Raw genomic sequence first — 22,151 nt, 5'->3', positions numbered from 1 at the left:
ACATACTACGGAAAGTAGTTCGGGTTTGGATCGGGACACTCCCGTTATATTTAATTTCCATTATTTATTTCAAAATGAACAATATCTTTGCATGGCCACCCATAATCTAGTAAGACTAAAAAAACACATCAAACGTATCGAAATTAAAGGATGCATCCATAGCATGACTTTCTTGGGACGAGGATCATGGATGAATTGTTGAACAGCATATGCTATGTTCCATGAGAAAATAAAATTTCACATGCCAAAGTTATCGACTAATGGCAATAGTTTGTTGAACTCAATTAATTAAGTGCTGAAAAGTCAAAGAACGTGGAAAATTACATTTGTCATGTCTGCTGACTATAATGTTAATCAACATGCTCACAAAATTTTGCAAATTTGAAAACCAAACGTGTGAAGAAATCTATATATAAAGTAAAGGGATAAAGAAAAGAAGAAGAGCATAAGAAACAAAGTGGTGAAGACTAGAGAGAGATGAGAGGCGCAATACCAAACTCTTACACTTTCTTCTTCTTGTTCGTTGTCTTAGCTCTGTTTTCTCATGTGCTCTCGATCAATACTTTGTCATCTACAGAAACTCTGACAATCTCAAGCAACCGAACCATTGTGTCTCCTGGTGATGTCTTCGAGCTTGGTTTCTTTAAGACCACAACAACAAGATCTCGAAATGGTGATCGTTGGTATCTTGGGATTTGGTACAAGTCAACCTCTACTAGAGCTTATGTATGGGTTGCCAACAGAAACAATCCTCTTTCCAAATCCACTGGAACATTAAAGATCTCTTACGATAACCTCGTCCTCCTTGATCATTCCGATGCTCCTGTCTGGTCAACGAATCTGACGAGAACGGTGAGATCTCCAGTGGTGGCAGAGCTTCTCGCTAACGGCAACTTCGTGCTTAGAGACTCCCAAAGCAAATATCAAAATCGTTTCTTGTGGCAAAGCTTTGATTTCCCGGTGAATACTCTGCTCCCGGAGATGAAAATTGGTCGGAATCTCAAAACAGGACACGAGAGTTTCCTCAGTTCTTGGAAAAGCCTTTATGATCCCTCAAGCGATGGCTTCACGTTCAAACTAGAAACTAAAGGGCTACCTGAGTTATTTCTTTACAAGAAAGAGTTTCTATTGTACCGATCCGGTCCGTGGAATGGAGTCGGGTTTAGTGGTATACCAACCATGCAAAATTGGAGCTACTTTGACGTTGTTACCAACTTCATAGAGAACAGAGAGGAAGTTGCTTACAGTTTCAAAGTCACCAACCAAAGCCTCCACTCGAGAGTTAGACTAACTTCCGAAGGGATACTACAGATGCTCAGATGGGATTCGACATCATTGGAATGGAATTTGATATGGATTTTACCTAACGACGAATGCGATCTGTACCAAATCTGTGGTCCGTACAGTTATTGTGACATGAATAGGTCACCGAAGTGTAACTGTATCAGAGGATTCGTTCCAAAGAATATGACGGCTTGGGCTTTGGGAGATACGTCCAGTGGATGTGTGAGGAAGTCACGATTGAACTGCCACGGAGATGGTTTTCTTATGATGAAGATGATGAAGCTGCCGGATACAAGCACAGCAATCGTGGACAAGAGAATTGGGTTGAATGAATGTGAGGAGAAGTGTTTAAAGGATTGTAATTGTACCGGGTTCGCCAATAAGGATATCCGCAATGGTGGGTCAGGTTGTGTGATTTGGACTAGAGAGCTCAGGGATATGAGGAATTTTATGTCGCCGGAGGTCAAGATCTTTATGTCAGAATAATTAAGCCTCTATAATTAAACATGATATCCATATCAATATCCACTAAAAATATTTAAGAATAATAATACAGATTTGGGTGAGGGTATTATTTTGGAATCCAACTTCGAAAAGTCCATATATGATTTTAAATTTCTTATCGGATTAGATTGATAAATTATGTTGAATTCCAACCATTTTACAAACTATCATTTTGCATATGCATTGTCAGTTAGTATATATGTTGGACTAATTCAAACGATGGATAAAAAACGTAAAATATATTTTATGGTTCTTGCTTCTTGACTACCAAAAATAAATTGGTATAACATTCAAATCACAAAATAGATACATCAGCACGAGTGAGTATTATAGTTTATTACTCCAAAGACACTGGAGCACCAATATTGCTCCCAACTCTACGAACACAATCGTTCCATGTTTGTTTGCTTCTTGGAATAGCCTTAGATGCAATATCTTTGTACTCATATGTGGAGAACAAAACCTTAACAATTCCGAGATGGCAATCTCTGCCAATCTTCAATATATCACGACAACATTCATCTGTAATTGGGGTTGATGTCGTCTCATCCACCAAGTTTTTGAAAATCGTATCTCCGCATTTCGAGCTCGGTTTTTCCGCACAACCCCGAAGAAAATCGAGTTGTTTGTGCGAATAATGGTGAATAAGCTCCGTGTCATATTTCATTGCGGGTGAATCAGCTTCTTCGAATGGAGCTTCATCGGGAGTTTCAACGTAAAATTCAAAATCAGTTGGAGACATAGCCACATCTTCTGGTACCTCTTCTGAATATGGATCAATTTCCTGGGAAAAAATTGGATTAGCCATGTAAAACATTACTATCGATACGAGCATTATCATGGTAAAAGACTTTGCCATTTTTTGCTTTTGGTTTTGAATATATAAGTGTTTTTTTTTTTTTTTTTGTGTTGTTGTTGTTGTCAATATGTGAACGTGATATTGATGACAAGAAACAAGATGTGTTTTATAAGGCAATCGGTAAAGGTCTTTAATTGATAAAATTATGTTATTCATTAATAGTTTTATGTTACGGACTTCATAAACCTCAACATTTAATAGTTTTGTTTAAAGAAACGTTTACATTTAGACTTATAAGATTTTTACAAGTTGTAACTTTTAACTTGTCTTGGATCGAACATGAGTAGATTTTGGGCAAACTCATAGATAACAACACTCTTTTTTTTTTCTTCAAATTATTACAAATCAAAGTGATATATATTAGACACAACACGATTACACAGAATGAAAGAAAAAAAAAAAAAGATAAAAGAAACGATTGATTCTCTTTGGTCTGGTTTAGTGAGATATGAATTTAAGCTCTTCCTTTCAAGACATGCCTTCTTAAACCGGGAATGTGAACGTTTGTAATGTAGTCCTTCCAGTTAATGCTTCCAACATCAAACCCAAACTCTCTCTTCTCGTCCTCTGACATCTTCTCCATTAACCTCTCTGTATTGCTGTTATCAAATCTGAAACCAAAACAAAAGATGAACTAACTTAGCCGGATTACTTAAAGAATTAGAATACATATATGAGTTCTGTCTTACCTTCCACCATAAAAAGTGTATGGCTCATAAATAGTTGCAAGGTGTTTGGCTTGTTCAACTGATTTCTTGCATATAAACTTTAGCTTCTGCATCATCTTACTATCCGCTGAGCTCATACCACTCATCAACCCACTCCGTTCTTGAGCATCTCTCCACAGATGATCCGAGAAATCATCAACGGAATTGAAAAGTTTCATCAAGCGCACCATGATAGGATCACCTTTTGAGTCCATGCACGGGGATGATTTGTAATGGTTATAAAGAAGCTCAGCTAAGTCTTCGAAAACCAGCGGATTTATGGCCGAAGAAGCGATCTGATACACGTTTATGTCAGGTTCCGGATCCGTCGTTGACATTCCGTGCTTTGCTATGGCAGCTAAGGTTGCATTAACAACCATATCAGCAGGAACCACATCAAGAACTCCTTTTGGATCAACCAGAAACCCCGTGAGTTGCCCCTTCCCGTAACAGAGAACTATAGGGTCCATCATCCTGAGTTTAATACATACATGAAGAAGAATCAGTTTTGTACACCTACCTAAATATATGCAGCAAAGCAAATTAAAATATAGTTACACCTGTTTCCTTCCATCCATCCAGGGAAAGGGTCTTTGTAAGTGCTTTCAATGACACTAGGCCTTATAATAACCACAGGTACGTCTCCTCGAATGCTATTGATCATCATCTCACCCATTGCTTTGGTGAAAACATAAGTGTCTTGCCATCCATATGATCTTGCCCTGTTTTATTAATTGGTATGTTTAAGGTCGTTGCTGCAAAATAGTTAAGATGAAGATTTAGAGATTCATACCTCTCTAGACCGAGATCTTTCATCTTCTGCGCCTCATCTTGATTTTGAATCCCTTTTCTAGCAGCTTCAAGAGCTAACTTCATCTCTTTGTCAACATCTAATGCTTTTCTATTTCCTTCTAGAAAGTTCTCAGTTGCTATACAGTCTCCCATCGAGAATGGCTTCTCCATGATCCTTCCTTGTCTTTGTCCATTCACATAAGCTGCACACAATTGTTTATTTTTATAAGAAATCAAATGAAGAAACCGAAACATCAGATCTGTTTTGCCATATTCACGTACCTGTGGATACTTGCAAGAACAGTTTGAGTTTCTTGCACTTCTTGGCGAATCCCATGAGATTACCAGGCCCTCTTGTGTTTATGTCCAGAGCAACATCGTATCTTCAATATCCGCCACAAACACAACAAGATTAGTAAATCAAGATTGTATTGATAATATCTAGATGTCTTAAACAAGATAACTCAAAGCAAGCGTAATCTGACAGTTGCCAACCTTTCATTGAAGGTTGTATTGGCAGCAGAGTTGATAATCACATCAACTTCTTTCGCAATTTCCTCAGCTGAATCTGCCTGCAACCCAATGTTTGAATCGCAAATGTTTCCTGTCACAGGGATGAGTTTGGTTAACATGAACGACATGTACGATGCTCCGTGAGTCTCTCTTAGAGTATTAAAAAGCTCTGCATCTAACACCTGTAAAAGGAGCGATCCCGTTGGTCAGAGTCATGAACATTACAAGGTACATAACTTGACTAGCAAAGAATCAAAATGAAAAGGTCTTACCTCGTTCTTTAGCCGCTCGATCGCAGCTTCTTTGTTTTTAGCTTTAATCAAGAGATATATCTTGCTGACATCTGGAGCCATTCTCAAGACTTTCTCAATAAGCACTAGAGACATCGAAAGAGGAAATAAGTTAGAGACAGAGAGTTGCGATATATAATAAAGCATACATGTAGTTAATTTTTACCTTTAGCTAAGAAACCGGTAGAACCAGTGATTAGAAACTTCTTCCCTTGGAGGAAACTGATTATGCCAAGCCCTTCTTTCATCCCCACCATAGCAGCGCCACTAAAAGGCATCAAAGTCTTTACTCCATTGATCTCGATGGTTCTCCCGTTCCCGTTTGGAGACAGAACCAATGTCTCAGCGTCCATAGTTGGCGGACTCGGTTCCCTAATCAGTACTTGACCTCTGCCTTTCAAAAGCGAAGAAACCCGAATAGGCCTCTCTGCGTTATTGTTTCTCCCACCGTCACCACCACCACCTACACGACACCATGTTAAGCCTAACCTTTTCTTCTGCCTAACCAATTTAGACCAGTCACAAGGGTTGTGCGATCTAGTAAGTTTGTTTGATGCAGCAATGAAGGAAGAAGAAGAACTCAAGAAGAGAGCCTCCATCACAAGCTAAGAAATAAGAAATAGAGAAAGGGTCATTTCTAAATAAGACTATCAAAAATATCTGCCGACACTGTACGATTCTAAAACAAATACTAACATTTCATTCAATTTTTTAAAATAGAAAGAAACTTGTTGGTTAAGAAATTGGTGGCTTGTAATACGCTTAACCTAGAAAGCATACCTTTGGAGATGAACAACAAGAATATACTTAATTAGAAAGAGAGTAAGTAAACCAAGAAAGATTTAAAATTTTCTTATCTTGTTATCGTTAAGAGACAGGTATGTAACTTTTGTTTTTATAAGAAGATTGAAAGATTGGTTAGTTCCAAGGACAAAAGATGATGAAAAACTTCCTCTGTTTTATAGGCAAATAAATATTTTAAAAATCAACTGGACCAAAAGATTGCCTTACGATCTTCTTTCCAACATTTGATCGGCTTCCTACACGTGATTTAGATTTCAAAGAAAGAAAAAAGGAAAAGAAATCAACCAATGATATTTAGCTAACATGAAAAAAAAATTCTCAAATCTTCGTGTTGGGAATTAGGTAATTCACATCACATCTTAATGGCTTGAGGATTATATGGCCATCTTAAAGCATTTGGAGAAAACTTAAAAGCCCTCCTTTATAACAAACAACTTACCTCATCTTATTAACTGTGTTGTATAGACTCATATAGTTTATGTCTACTTTCAAAGAAGCAATACAGTTATTGGAAAAAACGATATGTGAACAAAATTCTCACCGTAATAGTTTTTGGGATCATTACAGTCATTCCACACTTCATAATGTAGTGAAAACTCGAAATCAGTAAAGCGCTATTTCATTCCGGTAAAAACAGGATATAATAATCACTAGCATAGATGTCAACCGTTTAGATACAAAAGCTACCATAACGTGCTAAGGAAATGAAACCAAACAACACACATGGTTTCTCCTCTACTCCAACCATGATTTATTGTTCTTCCACAACAGTCTCATAGAGTACTAAATCACAAATGCTTACTTACTCGTATATTACTAACTCCCACAGCGTAACACCAACACCATACCCATCTTCATCATCACCTTGCTTAGGTCATAGCACCTTCAGTATCCGGGACTCCGGCTTCTGCTTCTTGATTCATACCGAGACCTTAAGCTTGACCTTGAGTATGATCCCTCCCTATCCCCTCGGGAAACCGATCTGCTCAAAAACAATATCATATGTGCATATCCCTAAGGGTTAGAACCGATCTCTTAGTAGATTTGGTTATACATTGAAGACTATTTCCTCCAAACAAAAACAATCAAAAACCTAAGACCGAAACTGGGATCAAGCATCTCTATCACACTACCTTGAATGGCGCCTATCATCATATGGTGAACGCGTGAAGCTTCTTCTGTAGTTTGGCGAACGCGAATAGCTTCTTCTGTGTTTAGGTGAACGTGAATAGCCAGGAGATCTTGTAGATGTTCTGCCCCTGAAATTGAAATTCAATTGTTTTAACAAACCCAAGACAGAGAGAAAGTATTGACCAGTTGAATAGTTATAGAGTTATTTCATATGTTAATCGACAAGCTAATTTGGTGAAATTCAAGCCTCACCTTAATCGCTCTCTCATTTCAGAGGGCTTCTTTCTGTTCTCCTCCGCGAATACAACAGTTATTTCACGTCCAAGGAGAACATAGCCATCTAAATGATACTTTGCATCTGCAGCATCAGCAGGATCATAGTACTGCACAAAGCCGAAGCCACGAGGCTCCCTGCAAGTTCATAGCATCAGATATCTGGTATACAAATCTAAAAAGAAGTACATCTCCTCTAAACCAAATTTGATGTTTAAGATTCAGATAAGGAAACTTCAAACTAGAACCCACAAAAAAAAACTTAGAAGTAATCAATCAAGTATAAACAATTAGCTGGCTGCTAACCTTGTTGAATGACTGTACTAACTTCGACTTTGACAAGAACATCTTCAAAATGATATAAAAACCAACTCCCTTCTCAAACTAGAAGTATTAAACTGTCATCAACAGTACTCACTTACACTCTGTAGTCCCGAATAAAGAATTCTTATTACTTCATTGATCTCATGCACATAAATATTCCTAGTTCTTCATCTTCAACACTTCCAATAAGACAACCAAAACTTGATAAACCAATAGACTTACACTTACAAAAAAAGGCTAGCTGGCTAGGACAGCAAGAAGTCCATATAAACGGAAAGAAATTAGAGGTAAGAAGTTGTAATCACTCACCCAGTGTAATAATTACGAGGTATATAGATATCCTTGAGACGACCAAACCGCCCAAATGGTCTACGAAGATCGTCTTGCCTGAAATAGTAAACAAAAGTTGGATTATTTTAAAAAGTCAAAAGGTGAAGACTTCCAACACTTCTTGCTTTAAACTTAATCAATTACACATATCCAAAAATGATTGCAATGCACAGTCGTGCCGGACATTAGTCTTTTATTACCTACAGTCTTGCCGGAGATTGCGAACCAGTAGACTGGTTGGGGGATCTCTACTCCTATCTCTGTAGTAGCCCACGGGACTTGGGCTTCTGTACCTTCTACCATAACTCCTTGGTGGTGAAGGACTGTAACTATAGCTTCTCCCCATTATCACTTAAAAGTGAAAAAACCTGTCAAAATCCATCAAAAGAGAGCTAAACCTATTTAGATTTCAAATTGGAGACAATAACCAAAATTTAAGTTCAGGAGAGAAACATGCACAAAAAAAATCAAAACAATAGTGACAATTACCAGCTAAATTAGCATTTTTTTTTATGAGATTACATAAATTTTTTTTTTCTTTTAAAACAAAAAGACTAAACGAAAAGAGACGAGATGCGATGATAAGAATCGAATACATATAATTATACAGAAATAAAGCATAAGTAAAACGAATCATGATCAGGAAGAACAAAGAAGGAAGCTTCAAAATAGCATGAATATATTGCTGACGAATCTAACAAATGCTTTCCAATAGTCACCCAAAACACAAAACGGGACGAAAGAAGAGGTTAATAGCATTATAAACACAAGTTCATAGCAGAAACGAACAAGTTTATGAAAACCTTTGAAGCAGATTAACACATGCAAAAACTATATGATCGTGAAAACAAAACCTGATGATTGATGATTGATGATTGATGAATGATGAATCCCCACTAGAGAAACGCAGTTCCGTCGCCGGTGCTCTCTCTCATGAGATTGTTCTACTTCTACAATAAGATGATCATGTTTATTCGAGAACGTTCTACAATGGGCCTTTCAATTATCTCAAATAATGGGCCGTATAAGCCCATCACTTTTTCTTTTGTTGGGTTAAAAATCCAAACCGACCGGTTCTTAACTTTTAAATTTCTGGTTAAAATTACAAACCAAGCGGTTCCCAGAAAACCCTACAAAAACGTCTTCTTCCTTAGTCAATGTTTTAAACCCTACAAAAACATAAACCTACACACAAAAAAAAAGGAGCTTCCTAACTCTCTATCGCGTCCGCCATTGGAGATATGGGAGTACCGTCGAAGAAAATTGCCAATGGAAAACGTCACGATTCTACAAAGTCCTTTAAACCAACGAAGAAACCGTTTAAGAAGACGAAGGACGATTTAGCTGCTAGGTCTGAAGCCGCTCTACAGCTCGAAGATGTTCCTGACTTCCCTCGAGGTTTGTCATCTCCCTCTAATTTCTGTGTTTATGCAAGCTACTATTCAATTTTGTTTTGCTTTTACTCGGTTTCATGATGTAATTAGGTAGCGAAATATGAAATGGCTCTTTGTTCTGAGCATCCCCTTCATGTTACTTAATTGCTTATATGCTTAATTGATTGTCAGGTGGAGGTAGTTCTCTGAGTAGAAAAGAGCGTGAGAAAATTTATGAAGAAGTGGATGCTGAGTTTGACGCTGATGAGCGTGTTTCTAAGAAGAGCAAAGGGGGAAAGCCTAAAAAAAAGAAAATCCCTAACGATTCAGACGATTTGGGATTGCTTTTTGGCGGCCTTACTGGCAAAAGGCCAAGATATGCCAATAAGATTACCACTAAGGTATATTACCGTCTTATATGTTTGAGTTATTTTATATGTTCATGTCTGTGTCCACCATGTTGACACTAAAAGATTCTTTTTAGTCAGAATTGGCTAAGAGACTTATTGTTAGTGTACATACGAATAAACCTCAGAATTAATGGTTTGATCAACATTGTTGGAAAACTACCTCAACCTAGATTGAGTCAAGATACTGATCCGTAGATGTATCATTAAATTACAGGGACTGAGTTTCTGAATCTATGTCCTTTGACGCTGTATCTAGATAGATAGTTCTAACATCAGTCGCTCATGCCTGTTTTACCCGTGTTAAAACACATGTGCATTCTTCAGTTGATGCACCCTCCTATGGCATTTTGCTACTTACGGATGATGCTACTGTCCTAGTCTCCTAGAAGTTTTTCTTAAGCAGATTATATCTCTACTTTTCCTGTTCTGATGTTTATGCAAAATCTATGTTCAGAATATTTCCCCTGGAATGAAGCTTTTGGGACTTGTGACTGAAGTAAACCAGAAGGATATTGTAATTAGTCTTCCTGGAGGATTACGTGGATTAGTTCGCGCAAGTGAGGCGTCAGATTTTACAGATCTTGGGATTGAGGTAACTGCTGTAGACTATAATTGGCTGTGTTTGTTGTACGATGGTCATCTTGACCACTTTCCGTTATCTTTTCTGTAATCTAATCAGAGTTGGTCCTCTTTTTGTAAACCAGGACGATGAAAATGAACTCCTTGGAGACATTTTTTCAGTGGGTCAGCTTGTTCCCTGCATTGTATTGCAATTAGATGATGATACGAAGGAGGCGGGCAAAAGAAAAATATGGCTTTCATTGCGACTTTCTTTATTGCACAAGGGATTCAGTTTTGATTCTTTTCAACTAGGGATGGTATGTCAATACTTGGTTCACTTTCCTTTAATTTCACAATTATGTACTACTTGGGAGCTCTGCCTTTGTTTAAGATATTCATATGTATTTGCGGGTACTTTTATTTTTAAGTTTATTGGCATAGCCAAAGCAATTCAAAGAGCCAAAAGGAGTTGAGAGAGTTCATGCCTGATCGAGCTTAGACTTTATTTATTAAGTTGCATATGCTAGTTGGTTTTAATAAATTAAGCTATATATTTTGTATCAAATGAACTGGGGTCGTACTCTACAACTCAGTTTTAATTGCTGATAGGTTATGTGTTGTTGGAAAATAATTAATTTATTTCATTTCCATAATGCTTGTTCAGGTTTTCTCTGCCAATGTGAAAAGCGTCGAAGACCATGGTTATATACTTCACTTTGGATTACCTTCTATCACAGGATTTATCGAAATATGCGAAGATGGTAAGAAACTGGGTTTACCTAATACACTGGCCTCTTAGCTCTTTTTCTCACTTTGAACTTGATTTCATCAGGGGAATGATATTCAGTTTATCTATTAACATTCATTATGATAAAGTTGGTTATCTATGTCCAACTAAGGGAAACACTTTAGAGGATCCTAATCTCATATACATTTTTAAAGACCTTGTTGATGCCTTTGATCTTTCTTACGAACTTTCTGGCTTTCTGGTTATGCTTCTGACTTCTTAAAATTTTATTTACCTTTTTCTGAATATTCCAGGAAACCAGAAGTCAGGAATGAAGACTGGGCAGCTTATTCAGGGTGTGGTTACAAAGATCGATAGAGAACGTAAAATTGTTCGTCTTAATTCTGACCCCGATTCAGTGGCAAAGTGTCTGGTATGCCTTGAACATTCCTTTGAAAAATACAGAGTCAAGGTTCCTAAATTTACACAACCTTAACCACATGAATACCATTTTGCAGACCAAGGATCTTAATGGCATGTCCTTTGATCTTCTCATCCCCGGCATGATGATTAATGCTCGTGTGCAATCAGTTCTTGAGAATGGGATACTGTTCGATTTTCTTACTTACTTTAACGGAACGGTAAGTTACTAATGATCCTGATCTTGTACATTATTAACCCAAAATCTTGTTGACACATGTGAGTTACGGTTTTCATCGAATGTCCAGGTTGATCTCTTCCATCTAAAAAATCCATTGTCTAACAAAAGCTGGAAGGATGAGTATAGTCAGAATAAGACGGTATGCATTTTGGTGTCACTCTTTTCTGATTTTTCTATATGCGGTGTTTCTATTATATATCACATCATAGTTTGCAGATCTTGTAGTCCCACCTCCATGTTTATTTTCTGTAGTTAGAAGTTTTGTGCTTATTTGCAAGGATTCTAAGTAAGGGGTGTTGAGTTCGGTTTAATCAAATCAAATCAAACAAAAACAGTATAGGAAAATCATTAAAATGGGTCTATCGTCTTTGGCTAGAAAATTGACTTTGAATCATATCATACATCTAATAAATCCAAACTGAACAAGATTCAAATTCTATATGTCCTAAGTTGAAAGGCTTGTTCAAAGCAGTTGTCTAAGATCAAACTGTATTCGGATTTGTACCTAACGCTGTAGGTACAAAGTTACGTTAAACATATATCTCATTGTTCAGAATGTTGAGTACTGGTACTTAATGCATACATTCGTTCTGTTTGTATGTTAAACACAACTTGATTTCTTTGATTACTATAGTTCTGGTAAATCGCTTAAACACTCCTTATTCTGCAATAATATCTTTCGCTCTACTGTTGAAAGTTTGCTTTATATGCTTCAGTGAAAGATTTATTTTTTTACGTTTGATTAACTTGCATAAAATCCTCCTTATGTTTTTCAGGTTAATGCTAGAATATTGTTTATTGATCCATCATCTAGAGCTGTTGGTTTAACATTGAACCCTTATCTTGTTTGTAACAAGGCTCCTCCGTTGGTAAGTTACTAATTCCGTTTGCTTCCACTAAGATATAATGACTGAGAAAATTTGGTTTGACAGCTACCTCTTAAGGTTTAAATAAAGGGTCAGTGATCATAACATCAGTATTTCTTAGATCGACAATTATTACCACTGCCTTTGCGTACTTAAGCTTGAATAGAATGACCATCCACTATCTTACAATTTTGATTCATCGCCTTTGATACCTTAGACAGCATTGATCTCTGTTTGGTGGTCGTGGATGTACCTGTATTGATTCTTCGCCTTTGCTCTTTTCTAAAAAATACTTTTGTAAAATTTGTATTGGTTCTTTACAGCATGTTTCTAGCGGCGGCATATTCGACGAAGCAAAAGTAGTTCGTATTGATAAATCAGGCCTTCTTCTGGAACTTCCTTCTAAGCCTGCATCAACTCCAGCATACGTTAGCGTATGTCCAATGGGCTATTCTCATTTTTGAAAAGATTAAGCTTTTGATGTCCTTTGTTAACCTGAGATTTACCGTAATTGCAGACATATGATGCCGCAGGAGATGAAGTAAAGAAACTGGAAAAGAAGTATAAGGAAGGAAATCACATCCGTGTTCGAATACTCGGCCTTAAGCAGATGGAGGGGTTGGCCATAGGGACTCTAAAGGTATTTTTTCTGCCAGGCGTGCTAATAGATAGCTCTTTAGTTCCAGTTATCCATTTCAACCTCTGCACTGCAATCTAATTGCCAACAGGCAGTAGTTTGGTGCAGAATCATACGTTTATACCTCTCTCTATCGTGCGTGTATGTTTTTGTTCCTGTTTTACAATTGTTTGTTTCTTTCTTTTCATGTTGTTTTAATTTGAGCAGGAAAGCGCCTTTGAAGGTCCAGTTTTCTCCCACTCAGATGTCAAGCCTGGTATGGTGACAAAGGCCAAAGTCATATCTGTTGATTCATTTGGTGCCATTGTGCAATTTCCCGGTGGTCTCAAAGCGATGTGCCCACTTCGGCATATGTCTGAGTTTGAAGTTACGAAGCCGAGGAAAAAATTCAAGGTTGGTTACAATGTTACATTGATCGTACATGATTAATTTTCAATATTGTTGAGCATGCATAAGCTTTGAATGATTTTCTTTTCCAGGTTGGAGCTGAATTAGTATTCCGTGTGCTTGGCTGCAAGTCAAAGAGAATAACTGTTACCTACAAAAAAACTCTTGTAAGTTTTCTTACGATAATGAATCTGACTTTGTTAGCTTATTTTCATATTCCTTGAGGTCTAGTTTTGTTGGTTTAGAGGACGCTTATACGTTTCCAAATAATTTCTATGATATATTCAATAATTGCATCTCGTTTTTATATAATTTCTTATTTTATTTTCATCTGCTGATTCTAGGTTTCACTTTATTAAGTTTTAAAAATGGTTGGAAATGAAATATAAGTTTTTTCTTTATCAAGCATTTTCACTTATCTATAGATGAAAATATATAGAGGGAATTTAGTCTCAAACTTTTATCTTTTTTGGAGGTCAGGAGTGGATAAACTTTATTGCTATTAACAACTCTGGTTGTTAACGTTTTAACTCTGTTCTCATGCAGTAAAGATGAAATGTTTATTCTTTTCAGGTGAAGTCGAAACTTCCAATTTTGGGTTCTTACACTGATGCAACTGAAGGTCTAGTGACGCATGGCTGGATAACAAAGATTGAAAAGCATGGATGCTTTGTTCGCTTTTATAATGGAGTGCAAGGATTTGTTCCCAGGTCATTGCTACTCTCTTTTGTTGTAATTCAACTACCGTTGCCCTACATGGGGAACTGAACCAACATTGTCAACTGCTCTGATGATAAAGTTATATTTTCAGTTCTGGATTCTTTATTCTGTGACATAGTACATAGGATTTTTTCCCATCACAAAGGCTTTGGTTAAGTTTTTCTATTTTGATGGTCTTAAACTAATATGCTATACTGACTTTAATTAAGCAGATTTGAACTTGGTTTAGAGCCTGGAAGTGATCCAGATTCCGTGTTTCATGTCGGAGAGGTTGTCAAATGTAGAGTAACCAGTGCGGCTCATGGTTCTCGAAGGATCACCCTTAGTTTGATGATAAAGCCAGCAAGGTTTTACCTTTTTAATCTGATAATCATCTTGCCATTAAGGCTGCCTTAATATCATTAAATTATGTTGCTCACATTTGTGTTAATCATTTGTGACAGTGTTTCTGAAGACGATTCAATCAAGTTAGGTAGCATTGTATCTGGGATAATTGATAGTATAACTAGTCAGGCAGTCATTATCCGTGTTAAATCCAAAGGAGTTCTCAAGGGTACAATTTCTGCTGAACAATTAGCTGATCATCATGGTATGTGTTTTCACCCACACAAGTGTTCATTTTGGGTTTTGCTTTTATTCATCTGTTTCTGAGTTGCTCTTTGTGATGTAGAGCAAGCACAATTAATGAAGTCACTTTTAAGACCTGGATATGAGCTTGATAAGCTGCTGGTACTAGGTATGTTTATTAATATTCTTGCAAATTCTTCGTGTATATATCCTTCTCATATTTAAAGGAGGTAGACTCTCTGTGGATGCTGATGGATCGGAGAGAGAAAAACCTTTTTATGAGAGTAGTTCTTTCCCCAAGTGATTGTTAATTCAGCGTCATCTCTCATTGTGTAGTATCTAAAACTAATCAAATCGACCCATCTAGTTCCAGGAAGGCAGAGATGATTTTGCAATTTAACTTTTAGTGGTTGATGATACGTAATAATTATAGGGAGTAATATTGTTTGTTTAATGTAGACATTGAAGGCAACAACTTGGCCCTCTCTTCAAAATATTCTCTTATTAAGTTAGCTGAAGAGCTTCCTTCGGATTTTAATCAGCTCCAGCCAAACTCAGTGGTTCATGTGAGTAGTTGCCTCTTTTAAATAGTAATTTCTGTGTGGATGAATTCGTTCATAAACTCACATTTATTTTTGATGATCATATACAGGGTTATGTTTGTAACTTGATTGAAAATGGCTGCTTTGTCCGTTTTCTTGGTCGTCTGACTGGTTTCGCCCCAAGAAGCAAGGTGGATTGCTTTTTACTATAAATTTTCTGTCAAATGTTTGTTGGCATATTTTGTTTCTTGAAATTTGTTGGTTTTTCTTTTTTAAGGCAATTGACGAACCCAGGGCAGATCTGTCAGAATCCTTCTTTGTTGGACAATCGGTTCGGGCTAATATAGTTGATGTATGTGAACGCTGACTCAGGGCCTTATATTCATTTTGTTGAAGATGTTATAAGATCTTGATCATTTGTAATGTTTTTCAGGTCAATCAAGAAAAAAGTAGGATAACTCTTTCATTGAAACAGTCATCTTGCGCATCTGTAGATGCTTCTTTTGTCCAAGAATACTTCGTCATGGATGAGAAGGTGGTGTTCTTGTGACGTACCTTTTTCTTTTTATTGGCCTAAAAAAATTAATGTAAACTATATATTGCATTTTGTTTGAGCTTGTGTCACGGAATTTCGCATGTGATTTTTTAAGAAGGATTTTGTTCTAACTGTTACTGTTTATATGTCCAGATATCAGACCTGCAGTCATCTGATATTACTAAAAGTGAGTGTAGCTGGGTTGAGAAATTCTCCATTGGGGGTTTGATGAAGGGAACCATACAGGAACAAAATGATCTGGGTGTGGTGGTGAATTTTGAAAATATTAATAACGTCCTTGGTTTTATACCTCAGCATCATAGTAAGTCATTTTGTATGACAAGAGAATCTGTTTCTAGGTTCAGTTTCATATGTATTGTATTTGTATTTGTATTTGATAAACACATATGTACATAATCTTTGTCTGATGCATTATGGCTTATTTTTGTAGTGGGTGGAGCTACTTTGGTACCCGGTTCTGTTGTCAATGCAGTTGTTCTTGATCTTTCTAGGGCAGAGAGACTAGTCGATTTGTCTTTGAGGCCTGAGCTCATAAACAACTTAAATAAGGAGGTCTCCAACAGTCAATCAAAAAAGGTTTCACTCTAAGATGATATACTCTGGTCAAGTTTTGTTTTATCAAGTTTTCTTGCATGTACTTCGTAGTTCACATAAGTCCAAATTAGGCTACAGTGGACGGTGACGCTGATCTTAGCTGCCTTATGACAAGTTATATCTTATTTTGCTTCAGAAACGTAAAAGAGGAATCTCCAAGGAACTTGAAGTCCACCAGAGGGTCAGTGCTGTTGTAGAGATTGTGAAGGAGCAATACTTGGTAAGTATATGATTGCATTAAGTTAATAATTAGTGCATGTTAATGAGAGTTGCCCTTTCCAGGTTTTGTCGATTCCAGAGCATGATTACACTATAGGATATGCATCAGTATCAGACTATAACACACAGAAGTTGCCAGTGAAACAATTTTCCACTGGACAAAGGTGAGCGTGCTATCATCCATTTTGTTACCAATCTCGTGCCTGATTAAACTGAGAAAATGTGAATTTGTATTTACTTACAGTGGCAGTTGATATTCTATCTACTCAATATACCTATTATTGGCAATATATATAGCTGTCCTTACTGGTGTAGTTACTTAATAATGGTAGCTAAATTTTTTGATTAATTTTCTATGGGCAGTGTTGTTGCTTCTGTTGAGGCTCTGCAAAACCCTTCATCCTCCGGGAGGTTGCTTTTACTTCTTGACTCTGTTTCCGGGACTTCTGAGACTTCCCGTTCTAAGAAGGCAAAGAAGAAATCCAGCTGTGAAGTTGGTTCTGTTGTCCACGCCGAGGTTACTATCGCCCTTTCTTCTTAAGTCTTTCTTTCTTTGTTGCAGTAGAAATTGTAACATCAGCAGAATGTAGATATTATCTATGGAATTACATTGAAACTACACATAGCAAACCTTTACATAGGTGCAGATAATGAAAAGGGAATTCTAAGAAAACTGAAAATCTTATAGGAATTATCCTGATCTTGAGAAGGTACATCATAAGCAAAAAAATTTGGTGGCAACTACCAACGTTGTCTTCGACAGTAGATATCTTTTAGTTGCGTCTATGCCACAATACCTTCTGCTGCCTCGTACTAATATACTTATACTTTTCAGATTACTGAAATAAAGCCTTTTGAACTTAGAGTAAACTTTGGCCACAGTTTCCGAGGAAGAATCCATATAACTGAGGTGATTCTTGTGTTGCTTACCATTATCATTTCAGATTGTAATACTCGTTCTTCAATACTTGGTGGACTAAGATTTTGCTTATACGTCTCAAATCTTGATTGAATAGGTAAATGATGTTAGTACAAGTGAAGAACCTTTTGCCAAATTCAGAGTCGGGCAATCAATGTCTGCAAGGGTTGTTGCAAAACCGTGTCATACTGATATTAAAAAGAGTCAACTTTGGGAGCTCTCTGTAAAGCCTGCAATGCTTAGAGGTAATCCAAAGAGAATTGAAATTTTTTACCTAGACCATTGACTCACATTAGAATATATATTGCAGAACAATCACATGCCGTTAGGGTTTAAAATATATATTCTTTAGTTAGTCTATTCTAGCAAAGATTGCAATATTTGGATAGTGTAAATAAATGTGTTCTACTTAATTTATCTGATTTAAGATGCCCTTCCCAGCTATTATGTTTGCGAAAAAAAATTCAATAACCAATGTTTATAATGCATTTGTGTCACAAGTATGCTTGTGTGAAAAAAATTACATACGAAGTTTTTGCTCGCACAAGGCAATAATATTGTCTCCGCGTCTTTCTTTTTTGTTGTTGCAATTTAAGCAGATTCCAGTGAGTTGAAAGATATACAAGAGAGTGAACAACTTGAGTTTTCTGCTGGACAATGTGTCAGTGGATATGTCTACAAAGTGGATAAGGAATGGGTTTGGTTAGCAATATCTCGCAACGTGACGGCACGCTTGTTCATTTTAGACACTGCATCCGAAGCTCATGAACTTGAGGAGTTTGAAAGGCGTTTTCCGATTGGTAAAGCTGTTTCAGGTTATGTTTTGACGTATAATAAAGAGAAAAAATCATTACGGTTGGTTCAGCGTCCACTACCTGATATCCACAAAAGCATCGCCAATGGTGTAGGCAGCAAAATGGATAAACTAGACAGTAGCATTCCTGGTGATGATGGTACTCTTTTTATTCATGAAGGAGACATTCTGGGTGGAAGAATTTCTAAGATACTTCCTGGTGTTGGTGGAATTCGTGTGCAAATAGGTCCTTATGTATTTGGGAGAGTTCATTTTACTGAAATCAATGATTCATGGGTCCCCAATCCATTAGATGGTTTCCGTGAAGGCCAGTTTGTGAAATGCAAGGTCTTAGAAATCAGCAGTTCTAGTAAAGGGACTTGGCAAATTGAACTCTCATTACGGAAATCACTAGATGGCATGAGTTCTGACCATCTCTCAGAAGATTGTAGTAATAAGTAAGTTTTTTTTGCCTATAACGCGCATTACTGTCTCTGTTGCTTTTATTATGGGTTATATCTGTTTGAGTTTAGATAAAGTGCTGGTAAAAGCTCATCATCAGCCTTTCAATTCATGGCTGTTTCGTCAGTTTTCAATGTTGGATGGAATATTAATGGGATTTCCTCTCTGTATTGACTTTAGTTGAACTTGAAATTTGCATGTTTGTAAATTTTTTATCCAAAGTGTTTCTAATTTACGTATTAACCTTATGATTTGCAGTGACAATGTTTGCAAGCGTTTCGAGAGGATTGAAGATCTTTCTCCTGATATGGGCGTCCAGGTATTTTTGGCTTAATAACCATGACTTTGCAATCTATTACTTTCATGGTAGAACTTATGTTAACTTCGAACTTTCACAGGGTTATGTCAAAAATACAATGTCGAAAGGTTGTTTTATTATACTTTCAAGGACAGTCGAGGCAAAAGTTCTACTTTCCAATCTATGTGATACTTTTGTTAAGGATCCCGAAAAGGAATTCCCAGTAGGAAAACTTGTAACTGGCAGGTAATGCAGACTTCCTGTCAAATAGATATTTTTTAATATACTTTATGTTATGCTCTTACCAATATACATTGTAGGGTTTTAAATGTGGAGCCTTTATCTAAGCGGATAGAAGTCACTTTGAAGACAGTAAATGCTGGTGGGCAGCCAAAATCTGAGTCTTATGACTTGAAGAAACTCCATGTTGGAGATATGATTTCTGGGAGAATCAAACGTGTGGAGCCCTATGGCTTATTCATTACCATAGGTCAAACTGGCATGGTAAAGATCTAGTTTTGTGTATTCCTTAAAATCTGTTATTTCCAAACTGTATGCTGCTTCAAATCATCCTAGTAGAGTAACCAGACTTGCAATAATTTACCTCATTGCTTCTACCTTTTGTTTTGTTATAGGATGGATTATGTCACAAAACACAGCTTTCCGATGATGTTATCAAGAATATGCAAGCTAGATATAAGGCCGGAGAGAGCGTCACCGCAAAAATTTTGAAGGTAGGTGGTCTTTTGTCATAGATAGTTAGTGCTGTGTAGTATTGTTCCTGAAAACCACTGTTCCTCTTAGCCTTATGCTAGGACCCCAGTAACTATTATTTTGGAAATTAACTTGAACATAGTTTTTTTGTGATCTCTGTTACTATGGAAGTTCCATTTAGTGATGTTCCTTTTCATTTTGGCGTTTGCTCTAGCTTGACGAGGAAAAGCAACGTATATCGCTCAGCATGAAGAGTTCTTATCTTATGAGTGGTGATGATGTCGACGCACAGCCACCTTCTGAAGAGAATGCTAATAAAACAAGCATGGAATGTGATCCAATCAATGATCCGAACTCAGAAGTACTTGCAGCAGTCGGTGATTCTGGGTTCCAGGAAACAAGCGGTGGAAAACATAGTGGAACCTCTGTGGTTCTTGCTCAAGTAGAGTCAAGGGCTTCTATCCCTCCGCTTGAGGTTGACCTTGATGACATTGAGGAGACGGACATTGACAACGGTCAGAATCATGGAAAACTACAGGGAGCTGATAAAGATGAAAAGAGCAAGAGAAGGGAAAAGCAAAAAGTCAGGGAGGAAAGGTTGGCTAATTCTTTAGTTCCTCAATAAGGCTATTTCTTTAGTTCCTCACAAAAAAACCAAGATGCTTTATATTTGGTTTCAACTCACGTTGAAAAAATCTACTTGTGTAGAGAGAAAAAAATACAAGCTGCTGAAGGAAGATTGCTGGAGAATCATGCACCTGAGAGTGCTGATGAGTTTGAGAAATTGGTTAGAAGCTCTCCAAACAGCAGCTTTGTCTGGATAAAATATATGGCGTTCATGCTCAGCTTGGCTGATATTGAGAAAGCCAGGTCAATTGCTGAGAGGTACTTGTTCCTAACTACTCTGTATCATTCAAGGGGATACTTACTGATACAGGTTTAGGGCAGAAACTGTTTTTTTGGGACCTATATATATTACATAATCATATAACCGTCTGGATCTAAATCTTCTTGGTAAAGCATTTAAGTTTACGTGTGTTATTCATTTTGTTTATCTTGTCTTATACTTAATTTCTACTGAAGGGCTTTAAAGACTATAAATATCCGTGAGGAAGAAGAAAGGCTAAACATATGGGTTGCTTACTTCAATTTGGAAAATGAACATGGAAGTCCTCCAGAGGTAGATAGAAGACGACAGCAAACGCTTTTTAGATGTTACCAATAATAGGCTATATATTGCTACTTAACCCTCGTTTTTTTTCTCATCTCCAGGAAGCTGTTAAGAAAGTGTTTGAGAGGGCCCGTCAATACTGTGACCCAAAAAAAGTTTACCTTGCACTCTTGGGCGTGTATGAGAGAACAGAGCAACATAAATTGGCTGATAAGCTGCTTGATGAGATGATTAAGAAGTTCAAGCAATCTTGCAAGGTATATGCTGTTTGATCTTTATCTTCTCAAAGCAAGGCTTGGCTCGTCACTCTAACCAATTGTATTTGACGGTTTTTTTTTTTTGTAGATTTGGTCAAGGAAAATACAAAGTTCTCTAAAACAAAACGAGGAAGGCATTCAATCCGTTGTGAATCGTGCCTTGCTATGTCTTCCACGCCATAAGCACATTAAGTTCATATCACAGACTGCTATCCTTGAGTTCAAGTGTGGAGTTGCGGATAGAGGGAGATCACTATTTGAAGGCGTTCTTAGGGAATACCCGAAAAGAACAGACTTGTGGAGTGTATATCTGGACCAAGTTCGTTTATATTCCGCTTCTCCAAAGTTTATGTTTCATTGCCATCTTTCTAGCATTTCTAACTTGTAATCTCATGTTTGTCTTGTACAGGAGATCCGGCTGGGAGAAGTGGATGTAATTAGATCTTTATTCGAGAGAGCCATTAGCTTGAGCTTGCCTCCTAAGAAGATGAAGGTGCGAAACAGCCTGTTCTCTAAATCTGTTTCATAAAGTGTTTTTGATTACTATGGATTCTAAACTATTTTGTGCTGTGTGTTCTCAGTTCTTGTTCAAGAAGTACTTGGAATATGAGAAATCTGTTTGTGACGAGGAGAGAGTGGAATACGTGAAACAGAGGGCGATGGAGTATGCAGACAGTACCTTGGCCTGAGCTTTTGTTGTAACAAACCCCCAATTTTTGTAAAATTCTAAAATTTTGAGAAGCAACCATCTGAACAAGGCTGTAAGAGTTGCAAACCAATAGCGACTGTTAAATTAGACACACGGGTGTGAAACGACAATTTTGAGTCCATGTTAAACTTGATTCTAGTGATTCTCTTAGTGATTAAATATAGTGATTCTCTTAGTTCTACATCTATTGAATTCCC

At 37.1% G+C, this 22,151-nt stretch overlaps 4 protein-coding genes and 1 pseudogene across 7 annotated transcripts; 2 read left to right on the top strand and 3 right to left on the bottom strand.

Moving 5' to 3' along the window:
* The first annotated feature begins 438 nt into the window (after positions 1-438).
* Positions 439-1,866, top strand: LOC104776089 (S-locus-specific glycoprotein-like). Its single transcript, XM_010500096.3, has one exon. The coding sequence runs from the start codon at positions 478-480 to the stop codon at positions 1,768-1,770; it is 1,293 nt and encodes a 430-aa protein (XP_010498398.3). The 5' UTR covers positions 439-477; the 3' UTR covers positions 1,771-1,866.
* Positions 1,867-2,010: 144 nt separating this feature from the next.
* LOC104776077 (protein DOWN-REGULATED IN DIF1 11 pseudogene) lies at positions 2,011-2,721 on the bottom strand (annotated as a pseudogene). The gene has a single exon (XR_015585828.1). The product of XR_015585828.1 is annotated as a protein DOWN-REGULATED IN DIF1 11 pseudogene (transcript).
* Positions 2,722-2,950: 229 nt separating this feature from the next.
* LOC104776056 (fatty acyl-CoA reductase 2, chloroplastic) lies at positions 2,951-5,881 on the bottom strand. Of its 2 annotated transcripts, none has more exons than XM_010500062.3 (9): positions 5,730-5,881; positions 5,116-5,554; positions 4,932-5,035; positions 4,642-4,841; positions 4,429-4,529; positions 4,148-4,349; positions 3,915-4,076; positions 3,337-3,828; positions 2,951-3,258 (listed from the first exon to the last, which is right to left on the bottom strand). In XM_010500062.3, exons 2-9 carry the CDS (start codon positions 5,546-5,548, stop codon positions 3,102-3,104), a joined length of 1,851 nt encoding a protein of 616 aa, XP_010498364.2. In that variant the 5' UTR covers positions 5,549-5,554; positions 5,730-5,881; the 3' UTR covers positions 2,951-3,101. The 2 variants fall into 2 exon arrangements, with proteins under 2 accessions (XP_010498364.2, XP_087349942.1); XM_087493816.1 differs by having other exon boundaries at positions 5,116-5,412; positions 5,730-5,857.
* Positions 5,882-6,356: 475 nt separating this feature from the next.
* LOC104776048 (serine/arginine-rich SC35-like splicing factor SCL30A) lies at positions 6,357-8,783 on the bottom strand. 2 transcript variants are annotated; one of them, XM_010500050.3, is made up of 6 exons: positions 8,666-8,783; positions 8,012-8,179; positions 7,791-7,868; positions 7,137-7,295; positions 6,887-7,012; positions 6,357-6,735 (listed from the first exon to the last, which is right to left on the bottom strand). In XM_010500050.3, exons 2-6 carry the CDS (start codon positions 8,155-8,157, stop codon positions 6,639-6,641), a joined length of 606 nt encoding a protein of 201 aa, XP_010498352.1. In that variant the 5' UTR covers positions 8,158-8,179; positions 8,666-8,783; the 3' UTR covers positions 6,357-6,638. The 2 variants fall into 2 exon arrangements, with proteins under 2 accessions (XP_010498352.1, XP_087350043.1); XM_087493917.1 differs by having other exon boundaries at positions 8,012-8,182; positions 8,676-8,767.
* Positions 8,784-8,917: 134 nt separating this feature from the next.
* On the top strand, positions 8,918-22,135 carry LOC104776039 (rRNA biogenesis protein RRP5). Its single transcript, XM_087493595.1, has 40 exons — positions 8,918-9,209; positions 9,377-9,585; positions 10,049-10,186; positions 10,299-10,472; positions 10,820-10,916; positions 11,197-11,315; positions 11,401-11,523; positions 11,611-11,682; positions 12,320-12,412; positions 12,733-12,843; positions 12,927-13,049; positions 13,254-13,439; positions 13,526-13,600; positions 14,007-14,143; positions 14,366-14,500; positions 14,597-14,742; positions 14,824-14,889; positions 15,180-15,286; positions 15,373-15,453; positions 15,540-15,614; positions 15,696-15,797; positions 15,951-16,119; positions 16,249-16,394; positions 16,549-16,632; positions 16,695-16,795; positions 16,995-17,148; positions 17,467-17,541; positions 17,648-17,795; positions 18,150-18,801; positions 19,064-19,124; positions 19,204-19,349; positions 19,424-19,607; positions 19,739-19,837; positions 20,032-20,414; positions 20,526-20,702; positions 20,901-20,997; positions 21,090-21,245; positions 21,334-21,564; positions 21,655-21,738; positions 21,827-22,135. The coding sequence occupies exons 1-40, from the start codon at positions 9,053-9,055 to the stop codon at positions 21,932-21,934; spliced, it is 5,781 nt and encodes a 1,926-aa protein (XP_087349721.1). The 5' UTR covers positions 8,918-9,052; the 3' UTR covers positions 21,935-22,135.
* Positions 22,136-22,151: the final 16 nt, after the last annotated feature.

The sequence above is a fragment of the Camelina sativa genome, chromosome 1 (genome assembly GCF_030686135.1).
Source record: "Camelina sativa cultivar CO46 ecotype springtype chromosome 1, ASM3068613v1".
In the NCBI taxonomy this organism is placed as follows: Eukaryota; Viridiplantae; Streptophyta; class Magnoliopsida; order Brassicales; family Brassicaceae; genus Camelina; species Camelina sativa.
Note: the sequence above shows the minus strand (reverse complement) of the source record. Positions and strands in the feature narration are given on the sequence as shown.

Coding starts and splice junctions, on each gene's coding strand:
- LOC104776089 (XM_010500096.3), top strand. CDS start 478: ATGAGAGGCGCAATACCAAACTCTTACACTTTCTTCTTCTTGTTCGTT.
- LOC104776056 (XM_010500062.3), bottom strand. CDS start 5,548: ATGGAGGCTCTCTTCTTGAGTTCTTCTTCTTCCTTCATTGCTGCATCA. Junction 4,530..4,641: donor AATACAACCTTCAATGAAAG/GTTGGCAACTGT, acceptor CGGATATTGAAG/ATACGATGTTGCTCTGGACA. Junction 4,077..4,147: donor AAAGATCTCGGTCTAGAGAG/GTATGAATCTCT, acceptor TTAATAAAACAG/GGCAAGATCATATGGATGGC.
- LOC104776048 (XM_010500050.3), bottom strand. CDS start 8,157: ATGGGGAGAAGCTATAGTTACAGTCCTTCACCACCAAGGAGTTATGGT. Junction 7,869..8,011: donor AATCTCCGGCAAGACTGTAG/GTAATAAAAGAC, acceptor TTACTATTTCAG/GCAAGACGATCTTCGTAGAC. Junction 7,013..7,136: donor GAAATGAGAGAGCGATTAAG/GTGAGGCTTGAA, acceptor TTTCAATTTCAG/GGGCAGAACATCTACAAGAT.
- LOC104776039 (XM_087493595.1), top strand. CDS start 9,053: ATGGGAGTACCGTCGAAGAAAATTGCCAATGGAAAACGTCACGATTCT. Junction 19,125..19,203: donor CTCCTGATATGGGCGTCCAG/GTATTTTTGGCT, acceptor GAACTTTCACAG/GGTTATGTCAAAAATACAAT. Junction 21,565..21,654: donor GGAGTGTATATCTGGACCAA/GTTCGTTTATAT, acceptor TGTCTTGTACAG/GAGATCCGGCTGGGAGAAGT.